We start from the raw sequence: 21,047 nt of genomic DNA on the forward strand, positions 1-21,047 counted from the left end.
ATCCCTTAGGCCTTGAAGGAAATAGTAGGAGGTATCTCTCCTTCCTTTTTTTCATCACTATTGGTATAAATATGTATGAAGAAAAAAAGATGGGAGAGGGGGAGAGGGGAGTAAGGGATGGGAAAGGAAAACTGAAGTTATTCTTGCATGCACCAATGAGCACATACAATCTCTGTAAAGTCAGGAATCACAGTGTCATGGCAAGCATCCCACCATCAGACAGGGGAGTTACAGTATTAGGGGAAAAAAACCCCATAAAAAAATGACCAAAACTGATGTATGAAAATCCAGCAGGGTTAACTATTTCATCTTCTCAGTCAAAGAGCTTATTTATTCCTTGTGATTTTTTGTTTGGTGAACAAAATGGGTCGAAATCATTATTCTGGTTTAAACAGAATGAGGATGTTGTGGTTTATTTTGTTTTGTTTTTGAAAGTATTATTAACTACTAATATCTGATCTATGTTGTCATACAGAAATCTGAGGCAATATTTTTGCTCTCAAAAGAAAAAAAGGGACCGCATCTAAAAATTTACAAATTAAACAACAGCAACAAAGGGATTAAGAAATTTAAAAGCACTGACATGCGGGAAAAGAAAAAAACCCAACAAAACAGATTTTTGCTGTGCTTTGAAATTAGATGGTGAACAGATGCTTCAAAAAGATAAAGGAGGGCTCTTTTCAGGCAGCAAAAGTTTTAGGCAGCCTTTGGTAGGACCAAAAGGCCTCTGATGCTAGATGAGAGAGGTGAGATCAGACAAAAGCTGTGTGAAAGCAAGGTGACTTTGAAAATGAGGGCCCTGCAGAAGAAAGAGAAATCTTTTGAGAGAGTTGCCACACATCTGTCCTGTTTATGTAGAACCACCTGCTTCCTACTACCACCTACTACTACTGCTAGCAAAGGAATAGATGGAGGGTCTTTGTCTTCTGGCTTAACTATCCTGTGTTTCCATCATCTCCACCCTGACAACTCCCTGTGCTCCACAGTTTCACAGGAATCATATCAGAAAGGCCCTTTTTTGGGGTCAGTTGTACACAACAAAACCTTTCCAATAAGCCAAAGTGATCTGGCAGAGATCTTGCTGGAGCACAGGCAGGGAACACCACACATCAGCTTCCAGACCATTTGCACAGGGCTCCACTCCGCTTGACTGGTGCTCAGGCTAAAAACATCTGCTTGAAATTTTTGTACACAACATCTAAGATTTAAAATGTAAATCGGCTTTCTGGATGTTTGAAAGCTAAATGAAACTGCCAGAAAGCCTGTAAAGATGAAAAAAACCAAACCCTCTTGAACCGATGACAATCTCTTCTCTTACTTTTCATTATACCATTACATTGCAAATAACAAACTTTTTCACTAAAAGACAACCAATGACAAAGAAATTCTAGGAAGAAGCAAGTTGAGCCTATTCAGCTGTTTGCTTGAAGTGGACGTTATAATTAGTTGGGAGCAAAAAATCCCCTTTATTAGCATATTAATCTTGTTGAACAGTATTCATCTTTTTCATATAATTGTATAGTGTGGAATTCCTTTATCGATCATTCAATTATAACACAGTGGGATTGTTGGAATTTAATCTAGGCACTCAAAACAAGGTTTCACTCCTCTTCCTTTCCCTTCACGTAAGGAATTTAGAAGGCTTTCGGCCATGTGCTATACAAATCAATGCCAGTGCTCTACCCATATTTTACTGTAGTCTAGTCAACGTAACAGATTTTCACCTTGCGTCCTAAGCCCATGGGACCCAGACTCCTTTAAGCAGAGCCCAGGGGAAAGGACTGCTAAGGGGGATTTTATCTACATTTTGCACGGATTTGAAGGAACTACTTTCAAGAACAGAGTTAAGTCAACTGCAGGGGTTTTTTTCAGTAAACACATCCTATCTTCATAAAAGATTTTAATTTGCCACCAACAACCCCAATTGCAAAAGCTTGTATTTTCTGTGGCAGTATTTTTTTGTTGTTTTGAAGGATTAGTAATTTTTGACCAAAAAAACTGGCAAAACAAGGTGCCAAATGGGAGGGAAAGGGATGGAAAACAAAAAGAGATGTTGTGACTGATTTTTTATTTAATTATTTTTAGTTTGTGAGTTTATGATGCCTCCCAGGAGTTAGGTTTTCCATCCTACTTCGAGAATGAAAAATGTGTTGAAATACTATAAATTTCCACTGCATTAAAGGATTACTTCTCTACCATGACCAGTCAGAAAAAAACTGTCTATGTTCAGAAAGCACTATGGATTTGCCTATGTTGCAGCAACCATTAATACAAACCTTGCCTTATCTTGGGGTACTAGTAAGAGGATCAGCCCTCCTTCTGATTCCCCCCAGCAGTTTTTGGAAGGACCGCTCAGGGATCACACTGCCAGCTTCTTTTTCCACTTCCCAAGGGAACCTTAAGCCTTGGCTTTGCTTCAGTCCTTCGCTTTGGCAAACACTTTGGGTTAGCATGCCATCACATCTTTCGAATAAAGATGCCAACCACGCCTAAGGGTGGCCAGATGTGACATGTTAAATGTGGCTGAGGAATTATAAAGGGCTGGGCAAGATTTAATACAAGCTGTGACTTCACTCGTTAAGCTGACAGTGAGAAGAAACCAGTACTTGTGGTGACAGAGCGGTTCTGTCACCCTTGGCTTTGATTTTCTAACAGAACAATTTGGAGAGAAATACTAAATGTAGTCTAAAGGCAGGGTATGGCTAAGAAGGCAGAGATACTATTCTGGTTTACAGATAAGGAGGACAGCATGGCAGTTTGTTCTCTGTTTGAGTTTCAAATGCAGCACACCACTGTAGGGGGATGGGTGCTTGGATGAAGTTTCACCTCTGCGTCTCTGAAAATAACATGTAGAGACCTGGAAATGGGTAAGATGACAGTTCTTTCTTTTTCACATTGTGTTGCAATAACAAAAGGTATGGCCGAGTTCCTGGTGAGGTAAAAATTTACAGGAGGGATAGGGTACCTTCACTGAAGATAGCAGAGAAACTCTGCATCTGTGTGGGATCACAGCTCTGCTTTGTACAGTGATTGCTGTTAAACAGTTTAAAAGAGCACACATAAGTGGTAGTGTGTCTTCTCACAAAGAAATGTCTGCTGCAGCTAGGAGGAATTAACCGACTTATCCTGGCACTTTCTTGCATGTCAATGTCTAACTTTTTAATCACAACCACCCTGCGTAATATGGAAATTAAGAACAACATCATTTCCCAGTAATTACCAGAAACATACACATTTTCCAACAGGGTGACATTATGTCATGAATTCCCTTGTCAAGAGGAAAAAAAGACAAAACATATCATACTTGTTTGAGAAGGCAACGTGATAGATTTGTCATGAGGGTAATCATCTATATAAAAAAAAAATTCACTATTATCAACTTCCTGAATTTCTGAAAAGGGATTCATTTTCTGCCTGAGCTAATAATGAACATTTTTCTTCTATTCATCATCTTCAGTTATTTTCTCTCTTGAGATTCATTTATCAGTAACTACTGAACCCAAGAAATAAAAAATAGGCAACATCCCCTTTTGAAGTAATGGCTTAGAAGACTATTAAATCAAGAGGCAAAAGATGGATTTATAAGATACATGTTCTAAATTCTTGTAACAGCTGCAGGTTTTTCACAGGGCATCTGCACAGTGAGTTTAGTAAAGGTATTGGGGAAAGTAAGTTCATCCTATGACAGCACAAAGCAGTGAACAGTAAATTTGGGTTGGTTTTTTTATTTTTATTATTTTTTTTAATCTTCAGATCAAACTCACAATAAAAGGAATGAAATAGCAGAAATAATGAGATCAATGGCACTATAAAGTGCAATTCATGTTGCAGGAATTAGTCTAGGATGATAGATCAAGCACATTTTAAATCTAAAATAGCCCACGTTAAAGCAGATCATACAGATGCTTGATGCCTTGTGAACCGTTCTGCCCATGCACAGCTCTCAGTTGTCAGAGCCTTGCCTGGTGCGCTGATTGCCTATTTTGTGCTCTCAAGATATGGAGTGACAGCCATGCTGGGGGTGAATGGCCTCAAATGCTTTTCCTACAGTACAGTGGGACCTGAGGCTCCCCTGAGGATCTCAGAGTCCCAGGGTTGCTGAGCTTTCTCTGCTGCCAGCATCCCTGCTCTTTGGCAGAGCTAAGAAATGGGGCATTTCTGGAGGTGAACGGAGGAAGACAAGGGATTTGCACTTTAATTCTTCTCTTGCAAATTCTGCTGTTACATTGTCTTGTTACCCCTACTTGTATTTTCCAACAAAATGAGTCCTCCTATCATCAGGCTGTGGAAACAGGGGAAAAGATCCCTTACAGACAGGAGATGGAAAGAGTAGGGTTTTCTTCTTTACTTTTGAGTAGGATGGAGAGGAGACCTCCTCAGATTCATTCCCTCTTACCTCAGCCTTTGCTCAACCTTTTCTGACGTGCCAGGTAAAAGCCATACAAACAATTGCTGTTGGAGGTGCTTGCCTGATGCTAATGGACGTGCTTTTGCAAGGTTGTTGCGTAAGAGCATTCAGATCACTCACTTTGGTCCTGGCAAAGGTCTCTGGGCAAATCAACCAGTCTAACTTCCAGGAGAAGACTCCTGAGAGGTGTGCTTCACCAACACCAGAACACTAGGATTCCCATCAAGGTACAGGTTTCTGACATTAATTGGTTCCATACTTTCCATGCTGTGTCACTGGGATGCTGTCCAAACACAGCTTCTCGCTCTAACTTGCTATGCTAAGGCAAGCGTATGGGATTTGAGAGATTACTCTTTTAGATTCTAGCTTGTTGGTCTGAAGCCAAAATGCAGACAACACCTATGAAGTCCCAAAGCTAAGCAGTTTTACTACGCAAGCTGCTCTCTGTGCAGGAGAGGCTCAATTTCACTGGCTTGCAAAGCTGATAGCAAAGCACAGACCCTTTCCGATTTATTTCCACAGTGTTTCCAAAGCCATGGGGCAGCAGAAGGGAATGGGTGTAAATTCAGTCTCCACATTTGGGCAGTGTGACAATATGCTTTTTTTTGTTTTTTATGAAGTCAACAGTCCGTATGGATGTTCCTTTAGTTAAGCCAGTACAGAGGCTTTCCTCTACAGACAAAACTCATGGGTTCCCTACTTAGGAAGCAGAGACAGCTTTCAATAGCAAATTCACATCTCAGTGTCGTATGAACTAAGAACAGGAGTGGAGGAGGAGCAGAGGCTTCAACATCTGGTATTAATGGCATCAAATCATGTCACAGGTCAGCAAAACAATTTCATTCACTAGGTGATTTCTTGACACTGATTGCTGTAACATAGAGTTGCCAAGAAGCCCCGCTATCCCTAGGCAGCACCCTAGAAGTAAATACTCACAGCTGTTTCTACAATTTTGCATAGTGGGTATTGAAATGGATTCTCTGCTTAACATAGCAGACAGCTAACAGGAACAAAGCATGAAATCAAATTCCATCAATCCCTTAAATTTGTTTATGCAACCCATTGTTACTGCTCAAAGAACAGCTTTGGCAGGCAAAGGGCACGACAAAATGTAGCCTTAGTTTATACAGAGCAATTTTTCCCATCTGCCATTTTTTTTAGTCAGTTGTTTTACATTGATTTCTCTCCATGCAGTTCCAAGTTTAACCCAGGCACAGCTGCATTGATCCAAGAAAGCTGAAGTAATTTGTCTCTTCTAGTGAAGCAGAAATGGGGCAGGAGACAGTACCTATCACCGTTTTTCTGGTAGGAATATGTTAGAAGCTCTTTCCTGTAGCACTGATGTAGATCAAACCTGCACTTACGGCTTTTCATACAAATATTTCTGGTAATTCCATTTTATCTCTGGCAAGCGAGATGAAATTCACACCGAGGAGCATGTTCTCAGGTAACTCTTTCCTTCAGATGGGAATGAGCTGACTCAGCACATGAATTAAGGAATCACAACTATGTGGTGCCATATCACAGCCCTTAGATTTATAAAGGAGCTTTTGCATTAAACAGAAGCAGCATTGCTTGGGCTTTACAAGAAAGGGATTTGACCTGTGCCTACCTGGAGCCCCACTTCATTTATTTGCTGAACTGGCACACGGGATGTGCCCTACAGGTCATTCTCAGTGGTCACAAGTGTCTATTCATTCCTGTGGGGTCCCTTCTTCAAAGCCCTTCTGGTCACTGCACAGTCATGAAAGAGAAATTGTAAGCAGCTGGTGTAATCATGGCAACAGAGCATCTATCATAGAATCATTTAGGTTGGAAAAGACCTTTAAGATCATCGAGTCCAACTGTAAACCTAACACTGCCAAGTATACCACCAATCCATGTTCCCGAGTGCCACATCCATAAATCCTCCAAACACCTCCAGGGATGGTGACCCAACCACCCCTTGAGAAGAGCAGAGGCTGTTGACCTTAGTAAAGCGGAATATGAAATGGAGATCTGCTCTCACCAAGCAGAGGGAAGAACAGTGAGTTAAAAACATCTCTCTGTAGGATGACCACAAGGACATCCAAATTAAAGTGTGGTTGAAACAGTGAGGTTCAGGGCTGCCTGTAACCAGTAAGGCTCAGAAGGTTCCTCTCAGTCCTTTTGTTTCTATGGTAGCAGTAGCCCTGACATGAGAAATTCCCAGTGGCACAGGACTACTACAGAGACACTTTAAAAAAGTAAAACGTAAACGATATAAATCATTATATGCTGTCAAGGAATTAATCTGGCTTAATTTTAAAGCTTTTCAATGAGGAGGCTCCACTGTAACAGTAAATGCTGTTAGAAAGCGTGATCACTTCTATTCATAGCCACCTTTCAATGAACTCTGAAGTCAGATGAAATACAGTGAGTTTTATTTACCAGCAAAGCTTCATGGCAGATAAAATGTCAACTGCAAGAAACCTGCAATTCTTTTTTAATAATGAGTATTGTTAGATTATGGTGTGCCAGAAGAAGATGCCCAGGGAATATCCCCCTGAACATTTCATCCTCCCTGGAATATGCTTTTGTGAGATAAGTCATAATAAATATAATGTGCCAATTATCAAACCTATTGGGAAAGAGCAGGTACACGAACAACTTGGTACAAATATAAGAGAACCTGCTGACAGGCATGGACGGTTTAAATGCTGATTCCAGTCAGAACACCATAGGTAAAGGCCAGGCACGTAGCCCAATTGTATAATATCTGTAAATTGTCCTCTTGCTGTTGACAGGAATGACTGACAATGGTAAATCACTTTTTACAACGCCTGATACAAAAATTCAGGAATTATCAGAATGGCCAATAGAAAACTGCAGGAAAAAGGCTCAAACAGGCAACTGACAGAAGCCCCAAAAGACTGATACTAGCTGAGAAATGCAAAATATATCTTTTTAATACTTTAAGCATGCCATCAATGAAGGGCATGAAGTGACCCATGTTTTAAAGGTCAAAAGACTACCTGGTTTATTCTTCCAACTAGAGACTTCTAATATATTAAGAGAGTCAGCTGTTTTTTCTTTGAAAGGGGTTAAGAGCATGATTCACATTTTCATTTTGCTGAGCACCCAGCCAGAATGTTCTTCCCTTCTCCCATTTGGATAGCTGTCATCAGACACAGCTTCTCTATCTGCTCCCAAACTCCCAAACCAAGCTGTCAAAGGTCTCCCCATTAGCTAAGCATATAAGAAAAAAGCTCCAACGGTTTCCAAGAGGAGAATGATAGACAAGATGTTGAGTGGTAAATGAAGGTATTTGGAATACATTTGTGTACGTACACTTTGTCATTCGCTACTCAGCGCATCTCCAGCTCAAAGGAATGGATTCCCTTACGCAGCAGCAGCAGCTGTTATTGCTTGGATTGTAAATAGTCATAAGCCATATGGTGTGGCAGAAGAAAAAAAGCTTCATGCTTTCTCACATGGACAAATATTATTATTGCAAAGCATAAACACATCAATATATGTGTCTTTTCTCTGGGGAAGCATATAGCCTTCAACCTGATTCTAAACAAATTATCAGCTTCCAGATGAGCAGATTACCTGTAAATATTGGGTTTGGGTTTCCAGAATTTGGGTGACTTGACAGAAAACAAATGTAGATGTACAGTGGATACAGTACTTTCAGTTCTATAGATTGGATGGAAAATAAATGTAAATATAAATATAGGTAGTAAAATAGGAGTGAAAATTAGGAGGAAGAGAAAAAAAGGACATTCTATATGTAACTACTATGGAAAAATATGTTTCAGTATCTTTTGCTATCTACTGCCTAACTACATAACAAACAGTGGGACTCCGTCATATCATGCAAATGGATCAGCAGTTTCTTCACATGTGAATTTGAACTTTCCACCTGGTCAGTGATGGGTAAAGCTTTTCAGATGTTGGTGCATTGTATGCAGATAAGAATAGTCCTCTTAAAAACGGTTGGACCTCTGCTTGGCAAGGGAAGCTGGCTACAATCAGCATTTCCAGAACTTGAAACAAGGAGAAGACACAGCCCACTCCCTTGCTGCACCCAACCTTACAAATCAGGCTTTCCCTCCTCTGCCTCTGAGACTGCAGAAGATCTGTTGAGTTCAGAAGGGTTGCTTACTTTTTAAATCATGATTTCTTCAGCATTCATGTTTAAAACCTACTAATGCTTTTACTTATGATATTGCTAAAGCACTTTTTAGCTAATCTTTTTACTTTAAGCACTTTAATTAAAGGAAAGTGTGATCACTCCTTCCATTGTATGGTGAAGCTGGCCACACAGTTAACTTATGGTTTTGCAGAGCCAAGTTTCTGAACTACATCCCAAAAAACTTAGCTGAGTGATGCTGCACTTGCCAATAGCGAACACTGGCACATCCTACTCCTATGGTTAGACAGGCCCCATGAACCCATGACCTGGCAATTAGTGTTTTTTCTGTTGTACTCACCTTCTCGCGGCCTGTTTCAAACACTGCATTGACACCAAGTGGCACGTTACAGCAGCTCTGAATTTATACAAAGAACCCCCCCTTCACTAAGAGATTTTGTTGATAACTAACTGCATCCCAAATGAAATCATCCAGCAGATGATAAGGATGGTAGGGCACTCCTGAGCCTGCAAGAGTGATGCCCAGATTCAGGACACCAGCAGCCACCAAGGGAAGTCAAGAGACCTGCCACATTCATCAGCCTTTGTTGAAAGTCACAGTTCAAACCTGACCCATAGATACAAAAAGAGGAAGAAAATCAGTGTCCAACAGGAACTGAGGGGAAACGACTACCCTAATCTTTCCACAGGATTTGGTTGCCCTGCATCAAACCACCATTTTGCTCTAATGACCTCCCTTCCGCTCCCCACTATTCAACGTAAGATGACTATAGGATTAAATATTTTCTACCCCTGTTACACTTTCTATCCCAAGATGTTTAGCCACATTCTGGTTGTCATGTATTTCTTCACCAAAACTCAGAACTGGAACTGAGGTAAGCAAAACGCCTGAGATTAGGAGAACAGGTCCACTACTGTCTTTGAAGTATTAGCATGCCTCAAAGTGTTTTCTTCTTTTTGTCTTTGACAGGGGACGTGGCTCAGTCCAATGATCCAATATGGACTAGCTATTGTGACTCACTCTTACCAAGCTGGCTAGATAACCCCATCCTCAAGGCACACGGGAAACCAGCTCCTCAACTTCCAGCACTGAGATACTCTGCAGGGCAACTTGAGAATCCCCTCCAGATCTTAGCTCAGCACAGCAATGTTACTGCAGACCTCACTAACAATGCAGACACTGGCATATCTTCTTCATGACAATCAGGTGGCTTCTTCCACAGGAATGCAATGCATTTGCTTTTTTATTTTGAAATTACAACCAATATTTCCAGGCATCTTTCTTGTGAAAGCCTTCCTGAAAATTAGAATGTTCACACAACCATAGCCCTATTTTTCAAAAAAACATTTTTGCTCCTTTGGACATTTTAAATTATTAAGCTGCATTCAATTGCAAAAAACAATGAAGAAAATTGCATTGTCCTACAAGCAATGCTCTGTGACAGGAAAACGTTAGGACATGTGGCCGCTTATTTGAAAACTTGATTTGAAGAGATAGGAAATCCTGTAGACAGAAGTTTTCATTGCATCTTCTTCATGTAGTGTTTATAAAGCTCAGCTCTCAGTGCAGAGCGAGCTCACCTGAGAAGAGAGTACAGTCAGATGAAGATAGAAGTGCTACTATTCTGGGAGAAAGGCAGTAGAAAAATCCAGTCACTGCACAAAAAGAACAAGCTGAGCTGCTCTCTTAGTTTTATTTTTAAAGAGATATTTAAACCAATTAGCAAACCAAGAAGGAGACGGTGTTTCCAAAGCTGTCACTGGACACAAGCTCTTGTGAAAGAACTAAATTACAAAGGTCACTTCCATGCCTGGGAACCCACTCAATATACATGTTCAGACAAGCACGGATGTTATCTTTACCCACAAGACTCTTGGTTTACAACCAGATCGCATGATCATGGCCTAAAGGTTCAACAGGATGATCATTTGCACTTGCAAACCTGCTGTCATGAGCTAATGATGTTTGTATCACATACACAAGATAGCAAAATGAAGAACTCCATAGCTTGCAAACTTGAACTAAATTATATGGAAAAAGATTAGCTTAACTCATACATCTCTGAAATGCAGGTTGTTTTAAGTACTCCTGTATTTTCAGCAGCTGGACAGCCAAACGGTTACTTTAGTTGCCTTTTCTGAAACAAGGAAATACAAATAAGTCCCTGCAAATGTGAAGAAGTTGTATGTTAACCGCTTTCTCCAAATTGCAGTGTTGCCTATGGAGGAAAGACCTAGAGATGGCTGAAACGGTGTCATCAAAGACTAAATACACCAATGGAGTAAGAATAATAGCAGCCCTGTGAAGGAGACAAAAATTACTGCTATTTTAAAAATACGGAAATGGAAAGATTTTGCAGGGGTATGTTACTACATGAATAAAGTACAATTCACTTTGTAAGCAAGTGCAGTAAAATTGGCTGCACGGTGGCTCCCTTAAATTCGTCTAAGGCTGCCTGTGGCAGTGCCCGAGATGATAAGCTGATAAGCCAGACACACTGATTATACGCTTTACAGCTAGATCACGCTGCCTCTCTCCCTCAGAAAAAAAAAAAAAAAAAAGTGTTCCTTAAGTTACTTTAGAAAACCTCTAGTTGATTTTTTTCTTTTCATCAGGCTAATATGAATGTTCTGATTACCATCAGCAACAAGAGAAGGCACAATAAAGTTTACTTGTCCTAACCTGCAGCTATGCATGTGGTTACCTCCCTATACTTAAGCAGCATTATTTTGTCTGGCCTTTTTACTCTTCTGGGCAAGACCTGGACTTAAAAACTCCCACCCTCCCTGTTTGGATGAAATCAATAATTCAATGACTGAAATATTATTTGCATTTTGATGGCAAAAAAGAGAAAAAAAGAAACAAAAGAAAATGGCTACTTACAGAACATGCAGAATACAGTTAACACAGAGAATACAGTTCCCAGAAAGGGAACAATCACAATAAGTCCTTTAAAAAGTTTCCCCCCATCTGAAATAAGTTTAGGTTTTGATTTTATTTTTCCTTTTCTTAAAGTAAAAATGCACTCTTAAAATATCTAGATAGCAAACCCACAAATGATTTTGAAAACTTAGGTTGCTATTATGTTAAAAGCAGCTGCTTAGACAAAATGCATCTATTTAATGAGCTGACATGTTTCCCCTTCAGGAGTCAGATGAACTAACTGTGAATCAGATTTGTATCTTGATATTAAAAGAGAAATCACATTCCAGTTTCCCATGGAACACGACAGCAAGCATGCCTGTTACTGTCTCACCCCTTCTTTAATCATTATGTTATGTTTTCCACTTAATAAAAAACATAGCTGCAGTCAGAATACCAAAATCACTTCCATCTTAGTTTTCAGAAACTGCTGAATAAAACTCGGAACAAAAATAATCCCTCCTTCCCCCCTCACATGGTTTACTCACCATCACTTTATTCCAAAACTCAGTTTCACCTGAAAAATGATCCATGACAATGAAATTATATCTTCCTTGTCAAAAGTATCACTCCAATCATTTAAAGTCCTGAATGAAGAAAAGGAAACATTGTGCTCCACAGAGCGCTCTAAACACGCACTGTTGTTTTCGCTGATGCAATGAGGCTTCTAAGCAAACGAGTTTGCAGGCAAGCTGGGTAGTGGCATTTTCCTTATGATTCAAAAGTGAAGAATGCCTCAGCTAACTGAATGCTTGCATAACATATAATAAAGGAACTCAAGGATTCATACACGTCTCTAACATAATAATTTGTAAAACTTCAACTCATATTAACATCTATAACTCTGCCACACCTCAGAAATGACGTGCCAGATAGAAACTTTTACTGGGTGCTATGTGCAGCCAAGAGAAAGATAGCTTCAAGCCAGAGGCTTGTATTTAAAAGTCTCTGAAGTGTAAGTCCCTAAGGTGTATGAAGTTACATTCTATGTGTGAAACGTAACTGTGGATTCCTGCTCGCTACATATATAAATATCATAAAGTTCATCGTAAGCCACACGTTAAAAGCATCTAGTCTGCTACAATGAGTTACTGGATTAATGCACAAAACTATTGCGATAGGAAGAAGTTACAAATACATATTTACATGCACTTACAATTGCCGCTTTCAACAATTACAACATGCCCCCCCCTCCCCCCCGAACTCCAAGAAAAGCACAGAAGAATTTGCAGTGCATTTTTTGAGAAATGGGGGTAACAAGAACAAGGGACAATCTAAATGCTGCATTTTCTTTTCCACAGCCACGCAGACCTGTTTGTGCCCTGAGAGGCTGAGTAGCTTAGTAACAACTCTCTGCAGTAAATTGAAAAGGGGGAAATATGGAAGAACCTAATGACCACCTATTAGTTGCGAGGCTTCAGCGCAAGATTTGTCACTTATTTCACCTGCCTATCTTTAAAGCTTTCATTCTGCTGCCTTCACAGCTAAACCTTGTGCTCGTTCAAAAGCTTTCAGGTCCCAGACTAAAAATTTCACTCCAAGCAAATAAATGCCGTTGCAGACCTTTACACGGCCATCAAGCCCTCACCTGATGCATCAGACAACCTTTTCTCTTTTGCAAGCTTTTTCTTTTTCTGACACATTGAGGTCTGAGGTAATACTCACTCTACCTCTTGATGTTTCCTAATGACCTGGGACCACTGCACGTGCTGCAGCCCTCACTGCCATGGAAACTGCCGAGACAATCCAGATGAAAGTTCTCCACAGCTTTGGAGTTGTGTTAATAATTAAAAGTTTACATTTTCTGCCAAGCTTCTATCTCTAACATCTTCCTCTGATGCCCTTGCTGCGCTTGCAGACTCTTCTTGTAACTACGAGAAGTAAGAACGTGGATGGGAGCAGGAAGCAGTTCCCGAGGGAGCCTGGGCAGCCTCCGCTGGGGCCAGGCCAGCCTGTCTGGGGGGCGGTTTGTGCTCACGGCTGGAGGGGACCCTCGGCAGCTGGGCTGTGAAACGCCTACACGGTGGTTTTTGCTGGGCAAGGAAGTAGTAACGCTATCACCCCATTAAATCATTAAAAATGTAGGCAAAGCCTTCCACCTTCATACCACTTAGGAAATTCTACCTATATATAATACCTAATATAATACGCATACAATAGTGTAGTATCTACACTACCATAGCCTGAACCAGTTACGCACTTTCAGACAGCATTTAATTACATCAGTGGGACAAAATGAAAAGAATAAAAATGCTGTGTTTACACCCAATAGAGTCACCCAGGCCAGTAAAAAACTCATATGGGACTCTGACTGCACACTTTGGCCTAGGATATACTTGTGCTGTTTAACACACTGATCAACATTTACCATCCGATGATCTGATTTCAGATTTCCCCAGACTGTGTCATCCCCAAACAATATGGGATAAATGTAGATGCACCTTTAATCAGCACTTATTCCCAGTTAATCACTTCAGCGTTCTACTTATACAAACACAATGATATAAAACAGGATGCCAATCATCTGTCCAGAAACAAATAATTACAAAGGATGTCGTTCAGCAATAAATCTATTATTAGTGCTTTTCAAGCTCTTTGATTTGCAAAAAGTAGCAAACTGTTCCTCATCGGCATGTATGTTTTTCCTGCTTTATTCTGTGAATCCTGCAACTTGGAAAATGAATATAATTCTTCTGGCATTTTGTGGAACACAGACATCTTTGTCCTATTGCAAAGGACCTTTAACCTTCTGGGCTTTCCAGTTACAACGAGGATGTCTCCAATACTTTATCTGTTGTTTTGAACCATGTACACTGAATCCAGTGGGTTGGAAATATGTCCTGTCACTGAGCTCCACTGTAAGCTCTAAGGAATTTTTGTAAATCCATTACTTTGCCATGATAATGCTACTTTATTTTACTCTGTTATTTTAAGGAGCATCTGAATTTGTGTCATGAAATTTAATTTATATGGAAAATTACCTCATCTTACATTAGTTATTTCAAAAACTAGAGAACAATTTCAACAGTTGGAAATACTCTGGTGCAAAACTGCAGTGAAAACGCGAAGTTACTGAGTTCTTTGTTTCAAACTAATATTTGGAGGGGGAGGGTGAAAAAGAAGAGCAAAGGGCGAGAGATGGCAACTTGTGCACTACTGGATCCTATAAGCAGGAACTTGGGATAGATATGGCAAGGAAAACCACAGAGGTGAAATGGTACACAGTAGAAACCATCTTTAAAAGTCTATTTTCTTCTTTTTTTTTCCCTTTGATTCTCGTGCTGCACAGCATAAAATCTTCCATCAGGATCATAATAAACATCTATCAAAGATCTTTCTCTGCTACCTTAGCAGAAGACCAAATAATTCAGAGACCAGTTGAAGTTCAATTACACTTTTCTGCAGTAAGCCAGAAAAAGGTGAAAAGTAAATCACCTTTATGTACCCTTCCTGAAGTTCTTTTATATTGATCCCCCCACCCGAAAACACGTTTTGAACAGTTTCACATGCCCATCATCTAGCTCCATGCTTTTGCCTGTACTATGCAGGACCCAACCCTCAACTTTATATTTTAATTTCAATACCTATGTACATAGCTACATGTTAAAATCATGCACTTGCACTATTTTTTTATAAATGTTTTTCCTTAGAGCTTCAGCACACTTTACCTGCTTTGATTTGTGAGAAAGATTTCTGAGGGTTGGTTCCTGCAGCAAGTGTAAGCATATTCTGATTTTAATGACCTATTTCTGAAGCAGACCTCGGTACTGCAGCCACATACTAATGGGTGATCTCTCTCAGCTGTGGAAATGCAGCAACTCACCCCAGCAAAGGGTCTTTTTTACCTGTGGGTGTAACACTGCAGGTTTCCCCTGTCCCGTGTGTGATTAAGACAGCCCACTGTGATAGTACTGTGCTCAGTACAACATGCACACATTTCTCTGTCCCAAAATTTAAATCACATTATTCTCCAGCACCTTCACTCCAATCTGGCAAGGCAGAAAAATATTTCATGTCTGGTTTACTGGGTGAGGTCTGGCTTTTGCAACATGAAATAAGGTTGCAGCTGGACTTCTATTGACTGATGAAGTCTTAGACTGGCACAGGCGTCCATCAGCCGGAAGGTTAGGATCTGAAGTGAAATTCTTCTAACTGCTGACACAAGCACATGCATTGGTTAATATAACAGTTAATAATTTTGGACTTCACTAAAAGCAAATTATGTGCTCCTGGAAGGCAAGCAGCTGACTGCAGTCTCCTGCAGCTCTTTGGAGAAAAACCCTGATGACCAACAAAACTATTTTTAACTGCCCCATAAGTATTAACAAAACTGAGATTACCACTGTAGAAAGTATCCTGTCTCCTATTGTTACACCATTGTGGCCTCTGAACTTGCTTATTCAAGTTGTAATCAAGTATGGCTTTTAAACTGGTGGCAACTGGAACCACAAATATGTTTAGATTTGGTCAAGCTGAATACCGATCTTAAAAAATCTAAAAATATTTGTTGTTGCACATAGCAATCCAGCCACACTCATGTCCTGGGCACAGGCAGAGCCTCCAGGGGACAGGGCAACACCTAACACCGTCACTAAAACAGCTGGAGCAGAGCTTTGCCATACACATGTAACCTGCCAGCACCTTGCTTCCTACTTCCAACTGCCTATTTCATGACTGCTGATCACACTCCCCGAACAGGGCTTGATGAAGTTATTCCAGGACATGGCATCAGTAGTTTGATATTCTTTGTTTTAATGGCCTTCAGCAACTTTCCAGCTAAGGAGCACTGTGTACGGTGAGTCTGATTCGAATGAGCAGCATCAGAAACCTGGCTTAGTCCTTCTCCCACTTTATGCACAAATGAGTGCTGTCAGGTCAAAGCCTTATCTGCAGCAATGCAGGGTGCGCCTCACTTTGTGATGCGGAGCGGAATGTAAGGCACGTTGTAGCCCTCACTTCACTCAGGTTTGTAAGAAATGCCACTTCACAGAAGAAGCGATTACAGATTTGGAAATTATATAAAGTGGCTGAACCCCTCCAGTGTACACTTTAGGGGAACTATAACATAAATACAGAATATTGCACAGCAAGCAATGAAAGGACAACTGAAAGATTCATAACCTGCAATACTAATCAAATAATCAAGCCCTTATAAAATAACATCTAACACCAGCTGACACTGGGAGCTGACTACCTCCCCAATCAGTGCTAAATAATGCATCCATAACAATTGCCTCACTTGATTATGTTAATGTAATTGATACCAGATGCAATTCAAAGATTGTTAGACTCAATGAGTATTCTTCATTAATGCCAATGGAATTTGTATCAGACTCATCAAGTTAAAATACAAGACAGGAGCTGGAAGTGTAGCAGAGGCATAAGCAGCAATCTTAAAACAAAAAGCCAGGTTATAGATCTTACCTATTAAAAATTCTTGTATGCTCACTATGTACCATGGTAGAAGATCCTTGAAAATAACTGTTTTGGATTGTTTGTGACAAAGGTAAGCAGTCAAACACAACCCTTCTGTAAGTCCCCACTGTTACCTGTGCACGATCTTCTTTGTCACTTCAAAATACCCTTTGGGTCACAAAATACCAGGAGAGTTTTGATCATAAAATCCTACCGTTCCGAACTGTCTAATACTGGATTCATTTTTATAGCTGAGAATTATCGCATGAAATGGTAACTACAAAGTCTGAGAGGTTAGGGGAATTCTTTTTCGTGTTTAGTACAGATCACTACAGGGGAATACAACACCAAGGACTCTGGTAATTGATAAAATAATGAGGAAATGGGACAAAAAGGTCTCCAGCATCTCTAACAGTGACTCCAAATGCAAACTATATAGTAAACTAGTAAATCCGGACATAGCTATGCTAAAGAGACCTTAAATTTTACCAGTTGTCCTTGCTTGTTATGCTACAGAGATCTGTGGGGATCAGAACAAAATTTGGCTAGGAAAAACTTTATCACCCCTTTACTACATTTTCTTCAGTCCCTGTTTTCATTAATTTACAACACTATAACAGCATGGAGTCTTCAGAGGAGCTGGGACACTAAGTAAGGACCATAAAGTTCATGGCAGGTTTGCAAATTCAAACCAGAGGTCAGCATCTTCACCCTCCAGGAACCCATACACAGGTCTTCAGCATCAACAAATGCCAAAACTTCGTCATGTTCCCAGATACTTCTGCCAAAGTGGAGGAGCAGGGAAATGTTGCTTTTCATTTTCTAACTATGCTTCCCCCCCCGCCCTCCTCCTTCCTCCTCCTTGCAGGAACAACGCTGCTTTTTGAAATCAGCATGCTGACAGGAAGAGTTCCCATCGCGCTCTTCCTCTTTATAGATCCTGTAGCAGAAAACCCTGGCATGAATAAAAATCTGCAGTAGCAGGAGTCCTTTCACTGCTGAAACAAAGCTGGGACATCAAGATCAACTCCTATGTGAGCTGTGAGAAACATTTAAGAAATGTTGCAAGTAGAGGAGCAGGAAGTCATTCCCCTGGATCAGATCTATGGTCTCTGGGGCTGCGAGGCAGAGGTAGCAGATGGCGCTGCTCTCCATGTGGAGCCAGTCTTAACTCAAGACGTTTATCTGTGCACACACATCCCATGCACAGAACATGACACTTGGACACTAACACAAGTAAAGCAAGGGTTTTTGTGGAATGAAAGAGTGTACAATAAAATATTCACTGTTTTGAAAATGCATTTTTAGCTGCTTTCCAAGGAAGTGGCTCAGTGTTTCTTCCTTGGCAGAGTTCACCAGCTTGGACAGACCGACAACAGCAATTTTAAGCTTAGTTAAAGACCAGACCAAACCAAATGAGAGCAAAGAAACTACTTTTGAAAAGACTTGATGACTGCTAGCTGCCTTATTTTCATCTGACCTAAGTTTTGTGTACTTAAGTTGTTGACAATATACACTGTGCTGTATGTTGCAGGCAATGTACACAGAGTGCTGCCATTCCCAAGAAGGAAGAGAAAAATCTGGTACCTCTGCAGGAGTGATGCCAGCAATCTCTGCAAAAAGTGGGTTTGTACTTACATCAGTTTTATAATACAGAACATTATTCTACAATTTGCCGTGCTAGAAGGTAGGGCAGAAAGCCACTGATGCTCTTTGTTCAGTCAGGCCTACCCAGACATGAACGCTGTGGGTTTTTTGGAAACAATGCAGTAAAGATTGATATTGATTTTAAAAAAAGTTACCATCTCATTTACCAAAAAAGACAGGAAGAGAGAGGAACAAATCATCTTACTCTGAACTTTCCAGCAGCTCTGTTAATTACGTTGTTCATGTTGCTGGCTTCCTACACAACTTATCTGTTATTAGGAGGCTGCTACCAATCATTAGTTACTATCCTAAATCCTAGAAGCTAAAGCAGTCTACAGTCAACAAGATCCTGACTGGAAATAAAAAGCTGGTTTTGTTCTTGTATGAAGTCCCCCAGTAAACAACAGTAAACAACATTCTTCCTCGCTCTCTATCAGACTTGCAAACAGATTTTTAAACATTTTCTCACACAGTATCAGCTTCTCTGTCTATGGCAGACTGTCCTGTGTTCAACTTAATACAGCAGCCTGGCAGCATGAGAAAAACATTTATAGCCCAAGCTAGGTTGCTGCAAAGACTGATATAATTACCTGTCAGAAATAAGCCAGAATTATATAAAGTACAGAAGTAATCAGCAAGATATTTATCAAACTCCTTGACAGTACTATATGAAGGATAAGTCAGGGTTTGATAGTTGATGGGAAAAAGATGTCCAAGGCTAGAAGTCAGTATAGCCTCAACCTGGCTCTTAGCAAAAGCTGTGATTGTATCCCTACCCCTCCCCCAGCATCTGGCTCTAATAAAACAATATTTGGCAGTTTGTTGGTCAGTCTCATTCCTCATTATCGATATATAATATCCACAGATACTTTGATAACTACAAATGACACAACCTCCCCCAGACAACAATACTATAATTTAATTAACATAACTTTCATAACCTGGGGCTTTTTCAAAGGTATATAACCATAGCTTTCTTTATAAAGCTTCAGCTCCTAGAATCATGTTATTTAAGAGAAGCTCGGTTTTCATGAAATATTTCATGATGATTTAAGTATTCAGAATCACACAGAGAAAGGACATAAAGTTTGATGCCTAAAGGAAAGAAATGTAATATGGTAAATAAAACTGTTTTTTTAAATACCTGGCGTTAGCAGTGGGGAAATAACAATCTCTTAGTACCAATGGAATCCCTTTGCATTTTGTTTATATCCACAGTTCTCTATCATAAAAAAACAGGACTCAGTTGCCTCATCTATTTCTGTCCAGAATATCATAAACAACCCAAATCTTCCTCTCTTCCAATTTGCTCAGTTCCATTGATTTCAGAAGGGTAGTGTGGCATAGCAGGAAACACCACGAAACAACTTTTCTGTACTATAAACAGACTAGTGATCTTGCAATGGTTAATACCAAAATACAATGCAAATTCCAGCAACCTTACAGTAGTGATTTTTGATATGAAGTGGCTCTAAGTGGCAAATAAATCTGTAGTTTCAAATCTAGGCCTTGAAAAAAGCTGAAGGCATAACTTCATTTCAGTGAATAGATGCCAGATAATTCAAAAGAAAAGTTTGAATGGCTAAATTATTTAAGCCACGTTATCATCCTTATCAGAATTATTTCATTTTTGGGAAGAAAAACAAAGTAGAATTATGATTACAAAGTCAGGGCAAAATATGAGCTCTTTGTATCATATTTAAGTTGTGATCTTGTACATAAGCAAATCATGTTTTCCCTTCTTCTGCTTGTTTAAGTTTGTCCTATGTTTTTCTTCCTTTTTCCTTCATTTTGTTGGGGTTTTGGGGGTGGGTGGGGAGGGGAAGAGGCTGTTTGCCTTAGGCCTTTTCAGGAGACATGGGGTATTCCTTCAGCAAATGTTTACTTCTTTTGAACGACAAAAGCAATGACAATGCCGATTCCTCCCATTACTGATGAGGCGGGAGCCCCAGAAGCCCCTCATCCCACCCCACTGTGGGTGGCTCTGGGTGGCCCGGAGAGCACAGCCCCACAGCCTCCCCACTGCACCCACAGACCCCCCAGCGCTGTGCCCAGCCCCAGCAAGCACCCACAGGCGTAGGGGGAGCGTGCAGCACTCCGCGGGCCTTCCCCTCCCCAGGCACTTCATAGCAATGAACCCCCACCTCAGTCACGGACCCAAAGTCCTGCTGTGTAAATGCATGGGACATTTTGTAGATTCTCTGGTGTTTGGTTTTTTTTTTTTTTTTGTGTGTGTGTGTGTGGTTTTTGTTTGTTTGTTTGTTTGTTTGGGGGTTTTTGGGTTTTTTTTTTTGGGGGGGCGGGTTGTTTGGGTTGAGTTTGGCTTGTTTGGTTTTTTTTGTTTGTTTGCTTTTTGTGTGTGGTGTTTTTTTTGTTGTTGTTTGGGGTTTTTAGTTGAAGTGAGGACGTGTGCTACAGCCGCCAGCGGTACGAACGCTCTGGCAGCAGCACAGAGCGAAACCCAGCGAGCCCGGGTGGGCACCTCGGCCAGCGACGGGTCCCCCCTTCGCATGCATGGCCGCCCCCGACCCCAGCCC

The 21,047-nt window shown here is 40.5% G+C and overlaps 1 protein-coding gene across 7 annotated transcripts in view; it reads right to left on the bottom strand.

Moving 5' to 3' along the window:
• LOC101915770 (SAM and SH3 domain-containing protein 1) overlaps positions 1 to 21,047 on the bottom strand; it is a 569,828-nt gene that overhangs the window by 186,952 nt on the left and 361,829 nt on the right. The window contains exon 1 of one of the 7 annotated variants that reach the window (XM_055810048.1): positions 11,937 to 12,227. The exons of 5 other annotated variants lie outside the window; for them this stretch is intronic. In XM_055810048.1, the coding sequence (XP_055666023.1) occupies positions 11,937 to 11,981 (45 nt within the window). In that variant the 5' untranslated portion in view covers positions 11,982 to 12,227. Of the gene's footprint in view, positions 1 to 11,936; positions 12,228 to 21,047 lie in introns of those variants that run through there. One more of the 7 variants, XM_055810047.1, reaches the window with a different exon arrangement.

The sequence above is a fragment of the Falco peregrinus genome, chromosome 7 (assembly GCF_023634155.1).
Source record: "Falco peregrinus isolate bFalPer1 chromosome 7, bFalPer1.pri, whole genome shotgun sequence".
NCBI lineage: Eukaryota > Metazoa > Chordata > Aves > Falconiformes > Falconidae > Falco > Falco peregrinus.